A 24664-nucleotide genomic window follows, 5' to 3' on the forward strand; every position below is an offset into this window, starting at 1 on the left:
GGATGACGTATACAAGGCTACGGTGTGCCTTAGGGGACAGAAGGGTTCGTTTTACCTTACAAATGACAAAAAATCGTTTCATATCGATATTATGAATTTTGATATCGTTTGACACCAATATCGATATCGTGATAAAAATACGATATATTGCACAGCTCTACCAGGAGAGGAATCCTGTCTACAATGAGCTCTGTCTATGATCCGCTAGGAATGTTGTCACTAGTCATACTACCTGCTAGAAACATCCTGCAAGAATTGTGTAGACTAAGAACAGCCTGGGATGACACTGTGCCAGAACACCTCGCACAACAATGGACCAAGTGGACCGAAGAACCCCAACAGTTCACTGACTTTGGAGTAACTCGATGCTTTAAGCCACCTGAATTTGGCAAAACTTCGCCAATGAATCAGCCCCCAGAGGATCATGGCTGATGGGAAGAATCGTGAAGACTGTGGAGGACGAACATGGAGTCATCCGCAAGGTTCGAGTCAAGACGAAGATGAATGAACTTGAGCGGCCGATCACCAAACTCTGCCTGCTTCAAGAAGCAGAATGGAAAGGACTGTTAAGTACATTCAATGTTGTAATTGTTTCTAGGTTAGAAAGCAATTAGGGGCCGGGTATGTAGCGGCCAAAGTAGAATTCATATAGACGTGAATTACAATTTATGTTAAAAGGTATAAATAATTTAATTTGAGTGTGTAATTTCATATAAGTAATTTATTTCATGATTAAAATGATGAATATGTGGCAAGGTTAGAAGAATTAGAACTAGAATTAGAACTGTCTCACGCTTCTCAAGAATTAGAATTAGAATTCATTCAGCTATATAAGAACGGTCTCGTGCTTCTCAGGTAGATCTCGAGAAGCCGTGGAAGCGAACAGTTTTTCTTACCTGACTCACTGACTCTCTGCATCTTGGAACCTTCGTAATTGTTAAACCGAGGATTAAAGTTCGACTTTCAAGACGTTTCAAGTGGATTTATTGCCAGGCACATGGACATTGAGAGTGGAAACAGCTACTTTGGGTCAGAGACTTCGTCAGTGTAAGCTATAGCACTTTTCTCAAGGTCTCACTAAGAACAAGCCTCTACACCAGCCAATATTATTTAAATGTCACTCAGTTCCATGATGTATTTCGTATGAAAAATGTGAGTTTTTCAATACGAGAAGATAAACTTCATATCTTCAAGCCAACATGTGATTTTCTTTTTATTATAGCAACACATTCACAAACAAGGGCGGCACGGTGGTGTAGTGGTTAGCGCTGTCGCCTCACAGCAAGAAGGTCCTGGGTTCGAGCCCCGGGGCCGGCGAGGGCCTTTCTGTGTGGAGTTTGCATGTTCTCCCCGTGTCCGCGTGGGTTTCCTCCGGGTGCTCCGGTTTCCCCCACAGTCCAAAGACATGCAGGTGAGGTTAACTGGTGACTCTAAATTGACCGTAGGTGTGAATGTGAGTGTGAATGGTTGTCTGTGTCTATGTGTCAGCCCTGTGATGACCTGGCGACTTGTCCAGGGTGTACCCCGCCTTTCGCCCGTAGTCAGCTGGGATAGGCTCCAGCTTGCCTGCGACCCTGTAGAAGGATAAAGCGGCTAGAGATAATGAGATGAGATTCACAAACAAAAAGTCCCCAAATTTATCAAAACAACTCATCAGTTTCCTCACGAGTGACATATAGAGATTTATGTTACTGTTTTAGTTCTCCAGGTGGCACGGTGGTGTAGTGGTTAGCACTGTTGCCTCACAGCAAGAAAGTCCTGAGTTCGAGCCCAGCGACTGGCGAAGGCCTTTCTGTGTGGAGTTTGCACGTTCTTCCTGTGTCTGCGTGGGTTTCCTCTACAGTCCAAAGACATGCAGGTTAGGTTAACTGGTGGCTCTAAATTGACCGTAAGCGTGAATGGTTGTTTGTCTCTGTGTCAGCCCTACGATAACCTGGCGACTTGTCCAGGGTGTACCCCGCCTCTCACCCATAGTCAGCTGGGATAGGCTCCAGCTTGCCTGTGACCCTGTAGAACAGAATAAGCAGCTACAGATATGGGATGGATGGATGGATGTTTTAGTTCTTCATGTCCCGGATGGAGGCGGCACGGTGATGTAGTGGTTAGCACTGTCGCCTCACAGCAAGAAGGTCTGGGTTCGAGCCCCGTGGCTGGCAAGGGCCTTCTGTGTGGAGTTTGCATGTTCTCCCCGTGTCTGCGTGGGTTTCCTCTACAGTCCAAAGACATGCAGGTTAGGTTAATTGGTAGCTCTAAATTGACCGTAAGCGTGAATGGTTGTTTGTCCCTGTATCAGCCCTGCAATAACCTGGCGACTTGTACCCCGTCTCTCACCCGTAGTCAGCTGGGATAGGCTCCAGCTTGCCTGCGACCCTGTAGAAGGATAAAGCGGCTAGAGATAATGAGATGAGATGAGATACTGGATGGATGGATGGATGTTTTAGTTCTTCATGTCCCGGACGGAGGCGGCACGGTGGTGTAGTGGTTAGCGCTGTCGCCTCACAGCAAGAAGGTCCGGGTTCGAGCCCCATGGCCGGCGAGGGCCTTTCTGTGCGGAGTTTGCATGTTCTCCCTGTGTCCGCGTGGGTTTCCTCCGGGTGCTCCGGTTTCCCCCACAGTCCAAAGACATGCAGGTTAGGTTAACTGGTGACTCTAAATTGACCGTAGGTGTGAATGTGAGTGTGAATGGTTGTCTGTGTCTACGTGTCAGCCCTGTGATGACCTGGCGACTTGTCCAGGGTGTACCCCGCCTTTCGCCCGTAGTCCCGTAGTGTAGAACAGGATAAAGCGGCTAGAGATAATGAGATGAGATGACATGACATATAGAGATTCATGTCACTGTTTTAGTTCTCCAGGTGGCATGGTGGTGTAGTGGTTAGCACTGTTGCCTCACAGCAAGAAGGTCCTGAGTTCGAGCCCAGCGGCTGGCGAAGGCCTTTCTGTGTGGAGTTTGCATGTTCTCCCTGTGTCTGCTTGGGTTTCCTCCACAGTCCAAAGACATGCAGGTTAGGTTAATTGGTGGCTCTAAATTGACCGTAAGCGTGAATGGTTGTTTGTCTCTGTGTCAGCCCTACGATAACCTGGCGACTTGTCCCGGGTGTACCCCGCCTCTCACCCGTAGTCAGCTGGGATAGGCTCCAGCTTGCCTGCGACCCTGTAGAACAGGATAAAGTGTCTCGTCTCGTCTTCTTCCGCTTATCCAGGACCGGGTCGCGGAGGCAGCAGTCTAAGCATGGAAGCCCAAACTTCCCTTTCCCCAGACACCTCGGCCAGCTCCTCGGGAATAACACCGAGGCGTTCCCAGGCCAGCCGAGAGACATAGTCCCTCCAGCGTGTCCTGGGTCTTCCCCGGGGCCTCCTCCCGGGGGGACATGCCTGGAACACCTCCCCAGGGAGGCGTCCAGGAGGCATCCGAAAAAGATGCCCGAGCCACCTCAGCTGGTTCCTCTCGATGTGGAGGAGCAGCGGCTCTACTCCGAGCTCCTCCCGAGTGACTATGCTTCTCACCCTATCTCTAAGGGAGCGCCCAGCCACCCTGCGAAGGAAACTCATTTCAGCCGCTTGTATCCGCGATCTTGTTCTTTCTGTCATTACCCAAAGCTCATGACCATAGGTGAGAGTCGGAACGTAGATCGACCGGTAAATTGAGAGCTTCGCCTTTTGGCTCAGCTCCTTCTTCACCACGACGGACCGGTAAAGCGACCGCATCACTGCGGAGGCTGCACCGATCCGCCTGTCGATCTCACGCTCCATCCTTCCCTCACTCGTGAACAAGATCCCGAGATACTTAAACTCCTCCAGGACCATGACGTCGCCCGGGAGGACGCAGCCGGGGCCCCACCCTGGAGCCAGGCCCGGGGTTGGGGCTCGTATGCGAGCGCTTGGTGGCCGGGCCTTTGCCCATGGGGCCCGGCCGGGCTCAGCCCGAAGAGGTGACGTGGGCCCGACCTCCTGTGGGTTCACCACCCACAGAGGTAGCAGTAGGGGTTTGGTGCAGTGTGGATTGGGTGGCAGTCGAAGGCAGGGGCCTCGACGACCTGATCCCCGGACACAGCGGCTGGCTGTTGGGACATGGAATGTCACAGGATAAAGTGGCTAGAGATAATGAGATGAGATGAGAACACTCATGTCCATATAATATAGAGGTAATGCTAGAGGTACAGATGAGGTCTAAACAGAGAACATTGTATGGAACATTTGTTCTCATTAGATGGCAGCAGTTTACCAGCAGCCGGCTGAGGGGAAAATATGCGCCATCAAAACATAGTTTATTTAAAGTAGTTTACTGATTAAAAACTTAAAAAGCTACTGTGTGTAACAAGTTGTGCACCTGTAAACTGTAATAATCTGTGAATATTCAATCACTAATCTTACAGAGGAATTATGATTTGTGTGGAATATTGAGAAACCGAGTCACACCCTTGCATCTTCTGGAAGCTGATCTATCAGCAGGTCCGCCATGTTGGATAGAGTGAGTGGGTTTCTCTCTCTCTCTTTCTCTCTCTCTCTCACACACACGGAGTTTTACTACTGGCTGAACTAGATCACACTGCGACGTGTATCCCGCCTGTCTTCTCTCCACATAAACACTAACAGAGACATAGCAAGCTACTTTCACAAAGTTCACTCCATCTTAACAAGCACTTATACTTTCTACATCCCTTCCTCTGGTACTTATGCCGGGTATTAATCCCGGGAGGATACTGAAACTACACCACTGGAGGATTGGTAAGTTATTGTTTTTCTAGCCGCTTCTCTCTCTCTCTGTGTGTGTGTTACTGACTCCCAGTTTTGGTGATATCCCCACAAAGCACCAGTCAGCCGATTAAGATCAAATTAATAACTTGGCGAACTAAATATCTTAACTTGTTCGGGAAAACCTGGCAGCTTAGATACATATCTGGCGATTTATTTAGTCATCAGTAACACCTTTTAAACTATCAGTCAACCATTAGTCCAAGATTAGCTTTAGAGAGCTAGCGGTGTCGGCCAACTAACTACCACAAGACTAGCCTTTTATTACAAACCATCTCCAAATCTACCCTCGACCTGTTTAATAATAAAGAATAATAGATATGGTGATACTTGTTCAAGTTATGTACTCGCCATATTTATCTCGCAAACCGACCGTTAGCAACAAGCTAACAGGATGAGAACTTTTCTTGCATTTTTTTTTCTCTTGCTGTCTGTCCTGCTAGCTACATGTTTACTAACTCACGGGGAGTTGAAGTTTAACGGTGTTTTATTTACGTATTCAGACACATAGCAACTGGAAGTTTGACGTGAGTTTTAGTGTTAGTTGTTTTTAATAATAATAAGAGCTCTGTGTTAAGATAGCAGCTAGCTAGCTAACAACAACGGCTAACTCAAGTATGCTAATATCCTAGCTTAACCGAGTTAGCAAGTTGGCTGTTTACAGTGTAATGTTAAACGCGTAGATATGATGATTAATATAGTTATCTAGAAAGTTCGACCTCGTTTGCTAGTATTTTTATGTTTTTGCCTTATAATTTTGTACGTTAAAGTGACCAGCTAATATTAGTTGTAAGCTTAGCTGAGTTTAATGTTGCGTATTTATAAGAACAGCCTGCTTTGTTTAACTGAGCTTTTTTTTTTTTGTTTAATTTTTCATGTGTTTATAGATTAGCGAACCGTCTATGGGTGTGATTTTAGAGAACTTGTCTTGTATGAGTAAAAGAAAAAAGGTCCTGAATGGACATGTTCAGTCCCTCCAGGTGAGTAAAGTCAAAGCGCGGGTGGTCCTTTCAGCGTAGGCTGAATAAAATAAACACTGAGCTGTACATGCTAAGAGTAATGCGGTTATTTCGTGGCTTTGTCCCCGAGTGGGACACACCCGTGTATCTCCTCTTTCCATAGTGGTGTGGGGTATTACGGTTTAAAAATTCTACGGTATGATAACTTGGTCTTAAATATCACGGTATTCATCGGCCATGTAAAGACTCATGCTGATTAAAAGTATTACGACTTGGTTGTACAAAATATTTGTCCTGTCAGTAATTTTTTGGCTTTCTTTGAAAGATATCCACCGATCAGCTGTAACATTAAAACCGTTGACAGGTGAAGTGAAGATCATTGATTGATTTATTTCATTACAATGGCACCTGTCAAGGTGTAGGATATACTGTATTAGGCGGTGTAGTGGTTAGCGCTGTCGCCTCACAGCAAGAAGGTCCGGGTTCGAGCCCCTGGCCGGCGAGGGCCTTTCTGTGCGGAGTTTGCATGTTCTCTCCGTGTCCGCGTGGGTTTCCTCCGGGTGCTCCAGTTTCCGCCACAGTCCAAAGACATTCAGGTTAGGTTAACTGGTGACTCTAATGGCCCTTTTCCACTACCCTTTTTCAGCTCACTTCAGCCCGACACGGCTCGCGTTTCGACTACCTCAGAGCAGCACGACTCGGCACCCAAAACTCGCCCGGTTTTGGAGTGGGGCTGAAGCGAGCCAAACCGAGCCAAGTGGGGCTAGGGGCATGAGGAGACACTCCCCTGTGCACTGATTGGTGAGGAGGAGTGTCCTCACATGCCCACACGCCCCGCGAGCACGCCGGGATCTGTAAACACCGTAAACCTGGAAGAAGAATTACAAGAATTATGAAGCCTTATGTGCCTCGCCTCATCTATACGCTCTTGCCAGTATCTGTTGGCGTTGTCGGTGACAACAAGCCACAGCACCAAGACCAGCAACACTAACGACTCCATGTCCTCCATGTTTATTGTTTACTATCTGGGTCGTGAGACTACCACTTAAAAGATCACTGATGTCACTGTTTGCGCCGCCTAACGACATCACGTGACGTCCACCCACTTTCGCTAACTCCACCCAATGTGTCCACCCACTTCCAGCCAGCACGGTTCAGCGCGGTTGTAGTCGAAATGCAACTCCAACAGCCCCACTCAGCTCAACTCAGCCCAACTCAGCACGGCACGACTCAGCCCAACTCAGCACAGCACGGCTCAGCCCAACTCAGCCGCGTTGGTAGTGGAAAAGCGGCATAAATTGACCGTAGGTGTGAATGTGAGTGTGAATGGTTGTGTGTGTCTATGTGTCAGCCCTGTGGTGACCTGGCGACTTGTCCAGGGTGTACCCCGCCTTTCGCCCATAGTCAGCTGGGATAGGCTCCAGCTTGCCTGCGACCCTGTAGAACAGGATAAAGCGGCTAGAGATAATGAAAGAGAAGAACGGTCGTTTTCCGAAGTTGATGTGTTGGAAGCAGGAAAAATGGGCAAGCATAAGGATCTGAGCGACTTTAGAAGAGAAAGTGAAATTCATCCTCTGCATTTAACCCATCTGAAGCAGTGAACACACACGCGCGCACACAGCCAGAGCAGTGGGCAGCCACACTAGAGCGCCTGGGGAGCAGTCAGGTGTTAGGTACCTTGCTCAAGGGCACTTCAGCCCAAGGCTGCCTCACGTTAACCTAACTGCACGTCTTTGGACTGTGGGGGAAACCCACGCAGACACATGCAAACTCCACACACGCTGGGTTTGAACCTGGAACCTTCTTGCTGTGAGGCGACTGTGCTAACCACTACGCCACTGTGCCGCCCACGGTGGATGGCTGGATGACCGGGTCTGAGCATCTCCAAAACAGCACATCTTGTGGGGTGTTCCCAGCATGCAGGGGTTAGTACTATTGTACAAACTGCTGAAAACGTTAATGTCGACACCTTTCTGTTTTAGCCAGAATTAACTTTTTCAGCAGGTTGTGCTCTTCTGTGGGATTGGACCATATGGGCTATCCTTCATGCCCCATGTGAATCAATGAACATTCGACACCCATGACCCTGTCTCCGGTTCACTGGTTGTCCTTCCTTGGACCACTTTTGGTAGGTACTAACCACTGCATACCAGGAACACCGTTTTGGAGATGCTCAGACCCAGTCATCTATCCATCACAATTTGGCCCTTGTCAAAGTCGCTCAGGTCCTAATACTTGCCCATTTTTCCTGCTTCCAACACATCAACTTCGAGAACTGACTCTTCTCTTGCTACCGAATACATCCCACTCCTTGACAGGTGCCATTGTAATGAGAGAAGCAGTGTTTTCCCTTCACCTGTCAGTGGTCATAATGTTGTGACTGATTTGGTGTATTTGAGAACTTTTCCATAAAACCTCTCACATGAGCCCTATCTGGACAGGATTAAATTTACATAAGGATCTGGGGTTATTTCCTGTTTTACAGGTGCTCCTATGTGACTCCCTCCCCAAGTCCAGATCAACCATGTTGGTGTTTTTCTCCATCTTTCTTCAGAGAAAATACAGGCCGAATTATCTACTGCTTTTCACCATATTTGGTGCTTGTCTTTTTTTTTTTTCTGTCCAGATACACGTCTGCAGTTTTCTTTACAGATGCCTCCTCACGTAGAAAGCAGGATGTTTGACTTCTCCGACTTACCATATTTAATCTCGTAGCACGCGCATCAGTGACCCTCCCCCAGATATTAAAACATTTCCTGAGTCTCAAAACGTTTTCTTGTAAACTTTGATTATGAATTGTTTGTAAATTGTTGCTGGAGCCTTGGCTAACGCCAAACTGAAATAAAAGCCGGCATCTTTTCTCAACTCTGATACCTTGTTGACCGCTTGGAATGGTGTGAATGGAGCATGAACTTGTAACGATGTCACACACACGCCCAGGTTCTACAAATCTGCTAGAAATGCACTCTTCGTGTAGTACATTTATTGCTGTCTGGATGCGAGATGTTTTTCTCTGAGAAGACGCATGTTAAAAAAAAAACCTGATTACTGTGAGAAAAGAATCCAGTCTGAATGGGACTATTGTCAGTATTTATCACCTTGACTTTATCAGCCATTCAGCTTATTATTTAAAAAAAAAATTGTCTAGTTCTAGTCACCGATGCCATGTTGCTCTGTACGTTTGATATCCGTCATGTTTGATAAAGTTGTGAAAATGCTATGGGTGGCAGCAGCATAAGACTTACACAGCCGAAGGGTTTTCAGTGCCGCCGCCGCCGCATCCCCTGTGCAGAGAAATGAAGGGTGCCGTAGTGTGATGTAGGGGTCCTGAAGGTTGCAGAATATCTGGGGAGTTGTACCAAGGCACAAATGGGATGATAACCACTGGAATAAGGAGCTTGATTGGGGGGATAAAGAAGTCATAAATAGCATAATGTCTTTTTAATCTGTATTTTGAAAGTCAGTTTTGCTGTAACCCTCTGATCATACACCAGGACACTGTAACAACCCCAGTTCTGTGATTAGTGTCTCTTTCTCACGGTATCGTTTTGTCGGCACCTGTATAGTTTTACATGACGTAGGACGAGCCGTGCAGTTATGAACCTATGTATTAGATGTCAATAATTCTGCTCTGAACTTAAGTGACAATAACGTGTGTCATGAAGATGGGGCTTTTCCCAAATGGTAACCAGCTTTTAAAACGTCTGCATTAGGCGCAGTTAAGTTTATACTAAAGTGATATAACTGGCTGAGTTAGGAAAAATGGCGACGTGCGCTGAGAAACACACCCAGTTGTCTCTTTGACACTCATGTGTTTTCTCTTACTTAAACAGCACTGTTTTGGTTTAGACTGCATTCTGAACTTGGTGTTCATACTGACACACCCCACTACTAATATCATTGTTTAGGCGAATGCCTTATGTACAGAGTTTGCTTTGAGAGTTGAGGTGCAATAGTTTAAAGTCACAGTTATCGAAACCGTCATTTAGTACTCGTATCTCCTCATTTGCTTTTTTGTAATGCAACCATGAAGACTTGTCTGTACTTGGCGCAGACTTTTTTGTTCATCAAGGTTGGCCTGTATCAGGGCACTTTGTCCTTCATACCTGTGCTGTATTTCTCGCATGTATGTCTGTTACCATTCAGCTAATGTTCATAGCATTTGCTCTGTCTTGTTCAGGGTTGATTATGGATTTTTAGAGCTGCATTACAGCGAGGAGGAGAAGTAGCTACTACAAACTATCAAACTGCTAGCTTGATGTTTTGATAATACTAATCATGCTTCATTTACATGGCGCCTTTTACAATCCCAAGTTCGCATAGGTCTAGCGTACAACGAGGGAGACTCTTGGTTCATCAGTGAACATTGAGACTTTTGATTATTGCACTGGCTGAATTGAATTTTCTGCAGTGTTTGCTTTTTTTTGCTTTCCGTTTCTGTCTGGTTTCTCAACTCCGAATAGTTAGTTTCAAGTGAAACCTTTAACAGTTTTGTGATCTATACAGTAGATAAAAATGGGTGTCTGTAGATTCTGGGTTCTCGGAATGATATAGGTTGATTTTTTTTTTTCCCTCCTCCCCATTTTCTTTGCTTTCACTCCCTCCTCACATGGACCACGGTAAAGGTTATCAAACCCTCTTTAATATTGGTAGAGGCAGTGTGTGACCTAACCCATGCCCTGAAATTGGAAACTGATCTTGCGTTGTGAGCAGGGTGGGTGAGTTCCTGTCAGATTTGAATTTCATATACATTACTCTCACCCCCTGCCCTGGGCTCCATAATAAGCTTATCATAGCATAGTGAAGTGTTTAATCAGCAGCAGCTAGGTGGGAACTACGACTGTGCGATATGGATAAACATAGCAGATTGCAATTACGCTGCAACATGTTGAGAGAACAATTTGCTTATCAGTATGTTAAATGGTGAAGTCGTGATGTGTCAAGGTTAAACTTTTTGCCTGCGTGATTCGAAAAGTTTGGCTCACGTAACAATACGTGAAGTATATTTTGCTGATCGTTTGTGTAAAGCAGGCATCTGTGATATCGGTCTAACGCATTTTGAGAATGCAATTACCTTGGACTTGTTTATCTCTGCGTGTTCATGATGCTGTTCTCATGATTTATCATTATACATTACAGGCATTTAGCAGACATGCTTATCCAGAGCGATGTCCAACATACCCAGGGCAGCCTGGGGAGCAGTTGGGGGTTTGATGAATGGCTCAAGGGCACTTCAGCCATTCCTGCTGGTCCAATCGAACCAGCAACCTTTTGGTCCCAGAGCTGCTTCTTTAATCCTTAGGCCATGGCTTCCCCAGTACAACAGCTGTATAGGCTGCAATTGGTTATCTGTAATCCTAAAATTAATCGAGCCTTTGAGACCCGTGAAATGTTCTCAAAGACTCGACTAATTTTAGGATTGCAGATGATGACCAGTTGCAGCATGTAGAGCTGTTGTACTTGTATGGCAAGTTATCTTTTGAATTAAAGAATCATCTTCCAAGCCTAGAAATCAGAGCTTTACCAGCAACAGATGTGAGCATTATGACTCAGAGCTTATCCATCTTTCCATTCTTATACGTTTCGATAACTCGTGACAGCATTTTATTTGTCCAGCTGTCATTTCATATTGATCTCCATAGGAAAAGTTGTGTCATATCTCCGATTAATTAATCGGGTGTTTCGGTAAATTTGACGAAGCCACAGTGCATCCTTGCTTTTTCTCTGTCCCTGGATTTGTTCTGCCTGGTGCTTGGCTTTGTTTCAGCACCAGCTACTGAGTTGCCTAGATCTTGGCAAGGCGAAGACTTGAGCTTGTTCTTTAGTATGGAAGAAGCCACTGTTGCGTCTTACACCCTCACACAAACTGTGCCTGTGTGCTCGCTTCCTGAGCCCCCGGTCAGAGCGAGGGCATCTGCATCAGTCGCCCCTCTCTTCCTCCTGTGTGCCGGGACTGAATCGGTGATTAACGCAGCAGATGTTTCATTAGGGCCTGTCTTTATTCATGTATATGCAGACTCAGGGATGTTGGGAGGGTGGTGGGTGGAGGGAATCGATGCCGAGGTTGAGCTGTATGGATGCTTGGCAGGAGTCACATTTCACTGATTTTTAATGAATTTACAAGACATGCCAAGCATGCCGAGTTTGCCTCCTAGTTAAGATTAACTCATTGTTGTCAGTAGGAAACTTTTTTTTTTTTTTTTGATCAATCATTTAAAAAAAAAAATGTGCAGAGTTGGAATAGGTCGGTCAGGAAAATGAAATTAAAATCACGATTGGGCTCACGTGCTGAGAAAAACTAAGCAGAACTAAATTGCAAACTTATGTTGCTGTGTGTTGTGATTTTAAGATTTGATAGCTGTATTCTATTAAGGTGCTGCTTATTATTTTTTATTTCACAGTAGCAACTTGGTGGTGGTCAATCCTGTGGACTGTGTTTCTTTCAGAAATGGAAAGAACAATATGATGCAATTGCTTTCGGGAAATGAGACATTTCCTCACATACTGACAGTGTTGTATTACTGTAAGATGTGTAACATGAGCCACGTCAGGCATTAATCCACTCTGTTTTTTAGTCTCAATAGCATGTAGTATGTGTGTGGGTAATGTTTCACTACCTGGATGGGAGCCTACTACACATTCTGTTTGGAAAGTGCACAGCTGTGACCTATTTCTCTTTATCCGACTTGGGGGTAATTTTTTGACAATGAGGAAATGCTGGTGCTGTCAGGAAATGTGCTCGCTAAACTTGCCTGCATGTGCGTTCTTAAAACAAAGTGCATGGTTTTTTTTTTTTTTTTGGACCTAAGATTAGCTTATATGCATGACCTGTCGTGATCAAGTTTGAAGACAAATCACAGAAAAATAATACAATTGGGATCAGTTCAGCCGTGTTGGATGTTTAATTTGTTTGTTCTGTAGGTTTATGACCAAGGATTGTTTAGATGTCTTGACTCTGTACTGACTTTCTTGGTTTTGTGTTCTAGGTAATGGAGGAATTTGCCATGCTCACTCCCTACTCTGTGTGGAAACGATTTTAACAGGCACCAACTAACGCAGAATCGTTGGCATACACTTGGACTAGTTAAAACCTTTCAGAAATCTGAACCTGACTCTGAGAACTTACAAAAGAGAAGGAACTTTCTGGTTGTGGTTTTTTTTGTTTTTTTTGTTTTTTTTTTGTTTTTTGGCAAAGTTGAAAAGTTTTCTTCTGTCTAAACTTCAAGGATATTAACACGCGAGACCACACCATGCCGAGCTCAACGATCCGGAGGCAGATGAAAAATGTGGTCAATAACTATTCAGATGCAGAGAAAAAGGTCAGAGAGGCGACCTCCAACGACCCATGGGGGCCATCCAGCTCGCTAATGTCCGAGATCTCTGACCTCACGTACAACGTGGTGGCCTTTTCCGAGATTATGAGTATGATCTGGAAGAGGCTGAACGATCACGGAAAGAACTGGCGGCACGTGTACAAGGCGCTGACACTGCTGGACTACCTGATCAAGACCGGCTCGGAGCGTGTGGCTCTGCAGTGCAAAGAGAACATCTTTGCCATCCAGACCCTAAAAGACTTCCAGTATGTCGACCGTGACGGTAAAGACCAGGGTATCAACGTGAGGGAGAAGTCCAAGCAGCTGGTGGTTCTGCTGAAGGACGATGATCGGCTGAAAGGCGAGCGCTCACAGGCCCTGAAGACCAAAGAGCGCATGGCCCAGGTAGCCACCAGTGTCGGTAGCAGCCACCAGATGGGCTTTGGTCGTGGTTCTAGCCAGCCGAACCTCTCCACCAGCTACTCGGAGGAGTACGGCAGGTCTGAGGGCTCACCAGCGTCATATCACGGATGTAAGTTTATTTGGTAATGATTTTCTAAAGTAGTGCTAAAGCCATATTTGGTTTGAGACTTACATGATATTGCAATGTAATACAAACTCGTTTATCACAGGAGTAATATAAATTTGTGTGCGTGCCTTTATGGTACATTTATAGTAATTTATTATAATTTTACTGTGGTGAATGGTAATTAATCGTCCGGGGGGGGGGAAACAGGCAAGCAATCATGTCTACCATTTCATGTACTGTACCGTGCTGTGCTGACTTCCGACTTTGTTGTCGGCCTGTTTAACCTTTTTAGGTCAAAATCTTCAACTTTTTTTCTCTTTAAAGCGCCGTGGTTGGTGTTCCATCCTGAGCTCGAGTGAGCCTGCGGGGTTTGATTAGGGCAGCAGTGACTCAGTGTTGGTTAAAGGTTCTGGGTTACTGATCAGAAAATGAATGGTTCGAGCCCTGGTACCAGTTCACTGCCACTTGAGAGAGGCTCTCCTCATTGATGAGCCTGCACTCTGGCCCCACCTTCCTAACATACTGGGATATGTGAGGAAAGAATTTCACTTCACTATAATGTAGATTCAAAAAATAAAGGCTGCTTCTTCTAATAGTTAAGTATGGTTAACTGATGTTAACTTTTATAATTTTCTAACACACAAGTCTAAGTCAAACATGCATTGCTAGATTTTTCTAGACCTCAAAGCATTCTCTGTTCCACTTTGTACAAAGCGAGGCCACAGAGGTGGAGTAAAGGGGGAGGGGCTTCTCGATGATGTCAGTTAGTAGTGGAGAGTTCAGAACATTGTTGTTCAAAACAACTTGTAGTAGCGTCCTCCGATGCTGAATTTCGGCACTCCTATGCAGGATTTGTAAAGGTTGCCAGGTCTGGTGCTAATGTAGAAAACATCACTGTGATAATTTCACAGAAATCTATGGTATAATGTTATGTGGTGCATGGATATTTTTTTTTCTTCTTGAACAAAGTTTCAGGACTAGGAACATGAGGCTTTATAAAGTAATTTTGATCTAGCCTAGCTTGTGTAATATCTTGTCTCATCTCATTATCTGTAGTCGCTTTATCCTGTTTTACAGGGTCGCAGGCAAGCTGGAGCCTATCCCAGCTGACTACGGGCGAAAGGCAGGGTACACCCTGGACAAGTCGCCAGGTCATCACAGGGCTGACACATAGACAACCATTCACACTCACATTCACACCTACGGTCAATTTAGAGTCACCAGTTAACCTAACCTGCATGTCTTTGGACTGTGGGGGAAACCGGAGCATCCGGAGGAAACCCACACGGACACGGGGAGAACATGCAAACTCCGCACAGAAAGGCCCTTGCCGGCCACGGGGCTTGAACCCGGACCTTCTTGCTGTGAGGCGACAGCGCTAACCACTACACCACCGTGCCGCCTGTCTAATATCTAATATGATGTTTAGCATTTTAGCCATTTTTTTGGATTATCGTGGATGCTGTGCATGTGGCCTGGCCTGCCCCTTACTCATGATTTACTGTCCTTGAGCCTTGAAGGCTTTAATCTCATGGATTAATCCTTTACTCTGTACAATACGAAAACTAGTAGCTCTGTTTTTTGGATTTATGTCACTTTGTTAGCTATGCTTCTGTTCTTGGAGCATTCTGAACTGTGGCATGCCTTGCATTTCACTCCCCATTTGCCTCACGCTGGTTACAGGAAGCCAGCATTCCCAAATTCCCCAAGGCCCAGTGTACTGCTCTGTGATCCTGTACAGAGGGGAAGAAGGTTGTAAAACATCCCCCCCCCCAAAAAAAAAAAAAAAAAACCAACAAAAAAAACCCCCCAAAACATGACGAAGTCATTTTATAACTTAACAAAGGGATGTCAGACATAGAGTTTACTGATAAAGTGATGTGTCTGTGTATCAGGCTTGAAGTGTTGGAGCACGAAGAGTGGGTTTTAACTTGTAAATACTGAGAGTGCTCCATATTGCCTGGTGGTTTTGGCTTTGTGGTGTTAGTATAGCATTTGACACAATTTTTTTGGAGGGAGTGACCGGGTGTGTTAGTGTTTCAACTGATGTCGCTTTCTCAAACATGGAATATTAAACAGAAGAACAAGCAGCTGAGTCATTAGAATAAAAAGGGGGGAGGAGGGAAAAACCTCTGCAAGAAAAGCAGGACTGTTATAACAGCGGAATGGTTTACATTCCAGTGGAAATTTCCGGGAATTGTCCTTCCAGAATTTGTGAATGGGCTTTCTGTTAAATGTAAACCAGTCTTCAGCAGGTTGTTTTTGATTAGCACGTTTGAATGTACAAATAAGGACAAACAGGCAGCTGGATATAATAATCGTTTGGAGAAATCTCATGTGTTGTTCAGAGATGAATAACTTTTTTAAAATTATTCAGCGTTGCCTAGTGGATTAGATAAATTCTTGAATAAAATATCGAGACTGATTGCAGCCTGTAGAGTTAGTGTAGTTATAGTTTACTGATATTGACCATGTTTGCAATCTGGCATGCAGTGTGGTGAAGGAGTTTCTGTGTTGAGATGAGCAGTGCAGTTAACAACATATAGCACGCAGGTTAGATTGACCAGTTCTTTTTATTCACTTGATTTCTATCAGTTGTTGTTTCCCATTATTTTTGAAGTCATGTTAGCGTCCATGTCCAAACTTTGTCCCAAATTAACTGCTCTTTAAAGGAGATACGCAGAGCCATGGCCTCACTTTTGTTTATAAATGCCTTGAGACCTCAAGAATGGCACAGGAATAGTTTTAAGCGTTAACAATAAATCTAATATAGTAATTTTTACGATTAAAGTGATTTCATATAGGTAGCGGTCTGAGTGAATGATGTCCATAACGTCACAGCAGGAAGTCTATCGGTCTCATTGCCATTTCCGCTCTACTAAAACACAGAGCTGACTGCAACTCCGATCCTCCATTTTGAGCTAATTTATCGCCATGACACGTAGATGTGTTGCTGGCGAGTGCAGCAACACAACAGAAGGTGGATTTACGTTGCATTCATGGCCCAAGAATGTTCAAACTGCAAAGATTTGGACGCGTTTTGTGAGAAGTTCACGGGCACATTGGGCGCCTACGAAGTGGTCTCTCCTCTGCTCTGCACATTTTACTGAAGACTCGTACGAGACCTCTGATCTGTTGAGGAGCGTTGGCTATAAGCCTGTATTGAAAGAAGGTGCAGTACCAACAATTAAAGAAAAGGAAATAAATAAATTTATTTATTTAAAGGAAAGCGAGTTCAGTTGCACCAGTCCTCCCGGAGTGAGCCGAGGGTTGTTGGTAAAACCCGGGACGGTACATATCGCTCGGGCAGTGACCTCCCTGCAGTTGTTGCTAAAACCGGTGACCTCCCATTCCGTCCCGGGTTTTAGTAATTGCCTGAGCCGAGCAGTAATGGCGGAATACACAGTATGAAGAAAACAGTGAATGAGTGGAGCAGCTGTTTTATTTCTAAACTGGATATTGCTGCCGTCTCGCCCTTGCGTTGAAGAAGTGAATGAACGGAGAACTAAACGAGCAACTGAAAGTCAGATTGTTTCAAAAACAATCGGCCACAAGGTCGGCCTTCAAGAAGCGAGAACACAGACGGGTAAACTCCGACTCTCATTTGGATAAAAAAAACCACCCCCATGTTGTTTACCTGCATTTGGATTAATACATGTAACTTGTATTGTGTTTTTAAGTTCCCGGTATAAGATATTTATTTAATTTGCTTCAGAATGTGATTGTCTCAGTTCATCTGATTATTTAATTAGCCTTTTATGTTTTATCAGTGAAAATGCATGCATGTACCTGTATGTTGCATAAGTTATAACACCTATCCTGTTTTAATGAGAGTCGACCCACAATCACTGAAGTCAAATCAGTCTTAGTTGAGCAATTCGGTAACGGTATTTCTTACTTTCACCATAAATGTTTATGACTTTGGTCTATAGCTGTTAAAGGCCTCGGCCTTAAAACCGGTTACCAAAGTGACGTCACGCACTCAGGGCTGGCTGGCTCGCTCAGCGGGGCAGCTCGAATGCCAACTTTGCGGTCGATTTTAACCCTCAAAAATAATTTAAATTCCCATTTATGCAGCATACAAGAGTCAAAGATGGAGATACTATCCACTCAAATTTATTTAAAAATAAAGGTTCTGCGCATCTCTTAAGGTGGCAAGAAATTGCACTAATTTTTAACTTTTGATGAGGCACCTGCTAATTGAAAAGCATTCCAGGTGACTACCTCATGAAGCTAGTTAAGATAATGCCAATAGTGTGCAAAGTGTCATCAAGGGAAAATGGTGGCTACTTTGAAGAATCTAAAATATGCAACTTTTTTAACCACATAATTCCGTATATTTTCCAGATGTCGTTTCATAGTTTTGTCGTCTTCAGTATTGTTCTACAATGTAGAAAATAGTCAAAATACAGAAAAACCTATGAATGAGTAGAGTAGGGGTGTACATACTTTTGACTGGTACTGTGGCTAATATTCCGTAGCTGTGGGTTGTAGTGGCGTCTTGTTTGTAATTGGAAATTTTATATTCAAATTTAATTCATTCAGTGCTAAACATTTTAAGATAATTTTATTCCTTCTCAGTACTCATGGGTACTTGGGCCGTTATTAACATCCACTCAGCTTAGATTTCTGACATTGCTTCTTCCCTTTTTTCTGTAAACTCGCTGTGCTTTAGGTATGTGAGATTACCCACACTCAATTTTATACCCAAAAAACAAAAAAAATTCAGCAGAATCGATGCTGCTCTTGAATAAAATTGCACTGTGAAATGACAGTCACGATTTTAATCCAACATTTGTGCAGTCCTAGTATATTATGTTCTGATAATATTTATTAAAATATTTAACAGCAATCAACATTCGTTTTATTCAGTACTATGTATTATGCTCTTTGAAAAATATGTTGCAAATTTCTGCTATGAGACATCTGGGACCAGTTCCTCAGTTACATGACTACAGGGACCTGGGCACTGATGAGAAATGCTAAGCGGAGCTGGGTCAGAGGTGAGGTGAATGAGGAAATGCAGGTGTGGCTCACTGAAACATCCTATATGACGGCACAAGCTTCTTCCTGTGCTCGTCTTAATGGAGAAAGGATATAAATATGACTCACACTGAGCGCAGTCAGCTGAGTAGCCTGGCACCTCCATAAGCAGAGGAGGATCAATAAAGATCTCCTCCAATGATTGAACTCGCTTGAGAGCTCATTATACTTCATCACAACTGCATCTGAGAACTGACTAAAACGAGCTTTGGAAAGCCCTGTGAAAGCTTTCAGTCTGTTCACAACCATAGAAGGATGTTCGTGGACATGACATTGGTTTGCGTCCTCTAATTAATCATAGTGGACGCGGGCAGGCCGTTCGAATGCCTTGGTTTCAGCAAGCGACTTTTCTGAAGGAGTCAGAAGTCTGTTCAGAATGAAGTGGGCCTTAACATACAAACTGACACATCGTAGTAGGAGTGTGGAACCACTACCAACGCACCAAAAGTGCCCCTCCAACACAAACATTTTCATTTGAAATGGTGCTTTCCAGTGTTGGGGGAGCTCCTGGGCCATGTTTGTGAGCTCAGATATGAATCAGTTTGATTAGCATGACTGTGCACTGATTCATATTGAAATGTGCTCTGTACTTACACTCAAGTAAAATGGAATAAGCACAGAGAGAAAACCACAATGTTTTTATATTTAAAAAAAAAAAAAAAAGACTTGCCTGGAAGTCAAAGAAGTGACAGACGGAAATTGTTCTAGACGTTTCCATCAGCAGTTCCACTACAATAATACAGCATCAGTCAAAAATTTGGACACACCTAATTCATTTTTTTCCTTTATTTTTATTAATTGACACTTCATGTCTTAACAATGAACTGTTGTTTCTCTTTACTTAGTTGAGCGGTTCTTGACAATGTGGATTACTACAGTTGTGGAATAGGGCTATTTACTGTATTTTTATTTACTACTGTATCTCAAATGCAAACTAGCCCACTACTAAACTTCTGATGAGGCACCTGTTAATTGAAGAGTATTCCAGGAGACTACCTCATGAAGCTGGTTCAGATATTGCTAATGGTGTGCAAAGTGTCATCGAGGTAAACAGTGGATACTTTGCAGAATTTAAAATATGAAACTTTTTTAACCAAATAATTCCATACATGTTCCGTATGTTATTTCATAGTTTTGATCTATTCAGTATTGTTCCACAATGTGGAAAATAGTCAAAATACAGAAAACCTATGAATGAGTAGGGGTGTACAAACTTTTGACTCGTTCTGTATACACCACTAACCAAGACTTTAAACCTAATTAATACCTTAGAACGTCAAAACAAACCTCTATGGCAATTTAATAATGTTAAAACTCCCTGTATTATTTTGTTATACATCTTTAGGTATGAAAATTCACAGTATTTTTGAAAAACAAATTAAATGAATTTTATTACAAAAAAAGCAACATTTATTTCCCTATTCTTTAACAGCTTTAATATTCCTTTTGTTAAATTAGAGAAAGTTGTTAAGAAAATTAAACAAGTTAACAATAATTAATTACCTACATTTGTAAAGGTTGGGATAAAATAATTCCCCAAAATATTCCTTATTCCCTAAAATATTCCTTTTATTAAAAATGAAAACATTAATAACAAAGTCCTTTTCTTAATAAACTTTATGAACATTTGGACTACCTCCATTTTCTTTTTTTAAGTTTTCAGCAGTCTATAAAAACGCAGCTCTGATTTCTTGTTAAATCTATTTGTACAATCACACAACAGCTCTTTCCCGTTTTAGATCTGTTTGTTTTAGCAGCATTAGAACTGCGTTACTGCCGCCTGGGTTGAAGTCACGTGTATTCCTGCTATTGTACATTAGGCCAAAAAAAAAAAAAGTGTGTTTCCGGTTACCCGACCGACCCTAATCCGTACCGCCTGACCCTAAACTTTTTTTTTTCGTTTTTTTTCCCAGTCGCGACTTTTACATATAACCCAACCGCGTGAACCGGAAGTTTTTGTCACTCACTGGGAAAATCAGGGCTTTCCACAAGCGCCGGCTGCCGGCCATACAGCCGACTACACAATTAAGTCCAGCTGGCTACTTTAATGACTATTTTTTAGTCCGCAGGCTCTAAATATTAATTTTCGATTTTAATAAAATTAAATGTTTATCTAACGGACTGACAATAACGTCAAACTGAACCGCACTCATTTAAGTTGTGATTCGCGCTGTTTGTACCGATAATAACCACAAATTCCCCGCCGACTTCGTTGATCAGGGGAGAGTAACTCATCCGCGGCCCCGACATGCGGTGTGTGCGCGCGCACTCGGCGGAGGCAGTAGTGTGTCGGAGGGAACAGAAGCAGAGATAACGCTTATTTTGTCTTTCACCTAGAGACATGATTCAAACTTTAAAACGGAGACAAAATTCTCCTGTGTGGATCTGGCATTCAACTTTTTTGCTAGGTTCTATACTTTTTTGATCAGTCACAGATCAAACACCATGAGCACATCTGGAGAAATTCAGGCTTTATAATGGGTGTCTATGGCGTTACACACCAGCGGCGCTCAGGAGTTTAGAGTGTAGGCAGCTTGAAAAAAAAAAAAAGCTCTAACTTTCTCATTTAAACTGTTTTCTCAGCCACAATTTTCACTCTACACACACAACTTTCTCAAAAGTTGTAGTCACACATTGTGTGAATCAAGACAAGTGTCTCCCTGAGTGATAGGATTTACAGTTTTTGAATGAGAAGCCTGAAAGTAAGGAGAGGACAGCCGCACTCTCCCATAGACTCGCATTATAAACGTGGCAGCGCTTTTACTGCAAAATCAGAAAAGTCACTTGTTTTTAACTCGCTCTAGTGTCCACATTTTTTACACTAGGGACAAAAAATTACATTTATGTGTTCATGGGAGCCTTGTAGCACTCAATGTGAAAGAATTTTGTGAATAGCTCCTTACGTTTCCGTGTAAATCAGCGTTGTTCGAGGAGAGGGAACTCTGAGAAAAAGCGCTCTTTGCTTGTTATATTGTGTCTTTTCCCTGCACCGTTACCAAGGCGACGAGCTGCACTCAGGGAGCAGAGAGGGGCGGGGCTGCTCTCTCTCTCTCTCTCTCTCTCTCTCATGGTGTATTGAGCTGTTATATTTACAGAAAAATTCATGTTAAAAGGTGTCTCATGCTGCATCAGATTCATCAGAAGGTGGTAACTCAGGTGACCTGCAAAGAAATTCATTATATTTTGTGAAATTATTCCTGTCTAAATATAGGTTATGGCAGCCATCTTGAAAAAAAAATTCGAAAAAAAAATGCCTGCCTACCGACCCTAGTTTTGAAATCTACGTAACCGGAAAAACGCACTTTTTTTTTTTTTTGGCCTTACTGCTGTCTAAACAACACAATTACAGCTACAAAATATACTAGGATTACACAGCCTGATAAAAATTGAGATTCATTTTTCATTTCATTGAATCAAATTTGTATCATGATTTATCCTCGCACAATATATTGCTACATGCCTATTAAACACCTTGCACAACAACCACAGTTTTCCTTTAATCGTTGGTACTGCACCCTCTTTCAATACGGGCTTATAGCCAACGCTCCTCAACAGATCAGAGGTCTCGTACGAGTCCTCAGTAAAATGTGCAGAGCAGAGGAGAGACCACTTCGTAGGCGCCCAATGTGCCCGTGAACAGCTCGCAAAAGGCGTCCAAATCTTTGCAGTTTGAACATTCTTGGGCCATGAATGAAACGTAAATCCACCTTCTGTCGTGTTGCTGCACCGGCCAAAAACACATCTACATGGCGTGGCGATAAATTAGCTCAAAATAGAGGATTGAAGTTGCAGTCAGCTCTGTGTTTTAGTATAGCGGAAATGGCGACGAGACCGATAGATACTGCGGATGTCAGGCTCATTCAGTCAGACCACTACCTATATGAATCTTTTTAATTGTAAAAATTACTATTAGATTTATTGTTAACGCTTAAAACTATTCCTGTGCCATTCTTGAGGTCTCAAGGCATTTATAAACAAAAAGTGAGGCCATGGCTCTGCGTATCTGCTTTAATGTGTTTGAGATCCAATAGTTAATAATAATAATAATAATAATAAAAAAATGCAGTAAATTAGCCCTATTCCACAACTGTAGTAATCCATATTATGTGAAGAACTGCTCAACTAAGTTAAGAGAAATGACATCCATCATTACTTTAAGACATGAAGTGTCTTTTAATTCATAAAAATAAAGAAAAAAAGCATTTAATTAGGTGGTGTGAATACATTTTTGACTGGTATTATACATGCATAAGATGAACAAATGGTGTAAATGATTCATGGTTGCTCTCATTCAGAACCTTCCAGTGCTATATTCCAAAGTGTTTTTATTAAAGGTGCCACAGAATAAAATAAATAATAAAAAAAAAATTTTTACTTCAACAAAAAGTTATCAAGTCGTTTGGTCAGGCTGGAACAAATGGCTTGCTTTTTTTTTTTTAATTAATCGTACATTCAAGTCGAATGATACATATACTGCATCATGTTTGTACTTTTTTTAGAGTGGTAAAACCTCCCCAGTTTTATCGTTTCAGGCATTTCTCTTCAATTCCATTTCTTTAACAGCTCTAGGCGTGTGCAGCAGTACTCCTGGGAAATGTGGGCGGATAGCAGTGAAACGCAGTCAGTGGCGCCGCTGTTTACTAACGGCATTCTCTCATTTTAATTCATTTACAAATTGTTTCTGAATAAGTTGGGTAAGAAAATAGAAAGGAAGGTTTGAACGTGAATGCCCTAACTATGATTGTTATGAAAGAAAAATTTGTGATACAAATCGAGATCGTTTTATTGTCCAGGATTATTAGGAAGTAAATGGATCAGAAGGCCTAATGGTCAGAGGCTTTATGGATTGGAGACCTGCATCCTATCGATCACTGCTGCTTCACTGTCCTAGCTTAGAATAATGAGTGCTTTTAAAGGTTGGAGCCATACCACAAATATTTACCTCTGTTCTGCATTGCCCTGAAATGTTGCTATTAATAATCCCAGTCATCCTGGTTACGTTAGGGGCAAAATCGCTTGCATCAGACCACGGGTCTATGAGCACACCTTGGCGAGACCTGGTTCTCTTGTTTGCTCTAAGCTTTTGCAGCTTATTTATCCAAAAGACTCCATCCATGGATTTTCATTCTATTTATTTATTTATTTATTTATTTATTTATTTAACATGATCAAATCGTCCTGGCAAATCCTCTGTATGTTTTTATATCCATTTCTACAGGGTGGGTTTGTGCTTGGCACCATCCTCAGGCTGATCTGACAGTTTTGCATGTTAGCAAGCTTGAAAAACTTGATCTGGGCTTTTCTGCTCGTAGGTAGTCGTTGATCCATCAGATATTCCACGCATCAAGACAAGTGAATTAGTGGTGGAAAATAGTAACTAATAGCACTCTTTCACCCTAGTTTCTCACTCTTTATTACTTGTACCAGTTTCATCACAGGTAGCATGGCCTTCAGAGAACATGCTTCATGTTGCTGAATGTGTCTTTTTTTTTTTTTTTTCCCCCCCTTTCAGCCACATCCCCTAATGCATCATCAGAGCTAGAGCAGGCACGACCACAGACGAGCGGAGAGGAGGAGTTACAGCTGCAGCTCGCCCTGGCCATGAGCAGAGAGGCAGCGGAGCAGGTGCGGCATACGTATAGTCATAATGGCGTCATCACAACACGTACACCACAGCAGTCCTCAGCTATTTCTCTTATTTCCATGCTGTTTAATAACGCATCACTCAGGTACTCTTTTTATAAACAAAAGATTTAACGTAGGGTGCCTCCTGGTCTTTCATGGAGCTGTTTCACAACCATGTATGTCTTTTTGAATAACATCAACTCGGTTGCGTGTGTGTGTGTGTGTGTGATTTTTATTTATATATAGTGTGTATATATAAATATAAAATGTGTATATACATGTTTTTATATATATAATATGTATGCGCGTGCGCGCTGGAGTTTCTTATACCTTATGTTCCAGGAACACAGCAGTAATGTCTGAGTTCTTATAAATATGTTTAAGAGTCAAATGCAGCCTCAATTTTGACCTTGTGCTCATTTAATTTAATTCTACTTTAATTA

At 43.0% G+C, this 24664-nt stretch overlaps 1 protein-coding gene across 2 annotated transcripts in view; it reads left to right on the forward strand.

The window, feature by feature from the left end:
- Positions 1 to 4454: 4454 nt before the first annotated feature.
- epn2 (epsin 2) overlaps positions 4455 to 24664 on the forward strand; it is a 30249-nt gene continuing 10039 nt past the window's right edge. For both annotated transcript variants that reach the window (XM_060943014.1, XM_060943015.1), the window contains exons 1-3: positions 4455 to 4725; positions 12698 to 13556; positions 24109 to 24221. In XM_060943014.1, coding sequence (XP_060798997.1) covers positions 12962 to 13556; positions 24109 to 24221 — 708 coding nt within the window. In that variant the 5' untranslated portion in view covers positions 4455 to 4725; positions 12698 to 12961. The remainder of the gene's footprint in view (positions 4726 to 12697; positions 13557 to 24108; positions 24222 to 24664) is intronic.

Source organism: Neoarius graeffei, chromosome 16 (genome assembly GCF_027579695.1).
Source record: "Neoarius graeffei isolate fNeoGra1 chromosome 16, fNeoGra1.pri, whole genome shotgun sequence".
In the NCBI taxonomy this organism is placed as follows: Eukaryota; Metazoa; Chordata; class Actinopteri; order Siluriformes; family Ariidae; genus Neoarius; species Neoarius graeffei.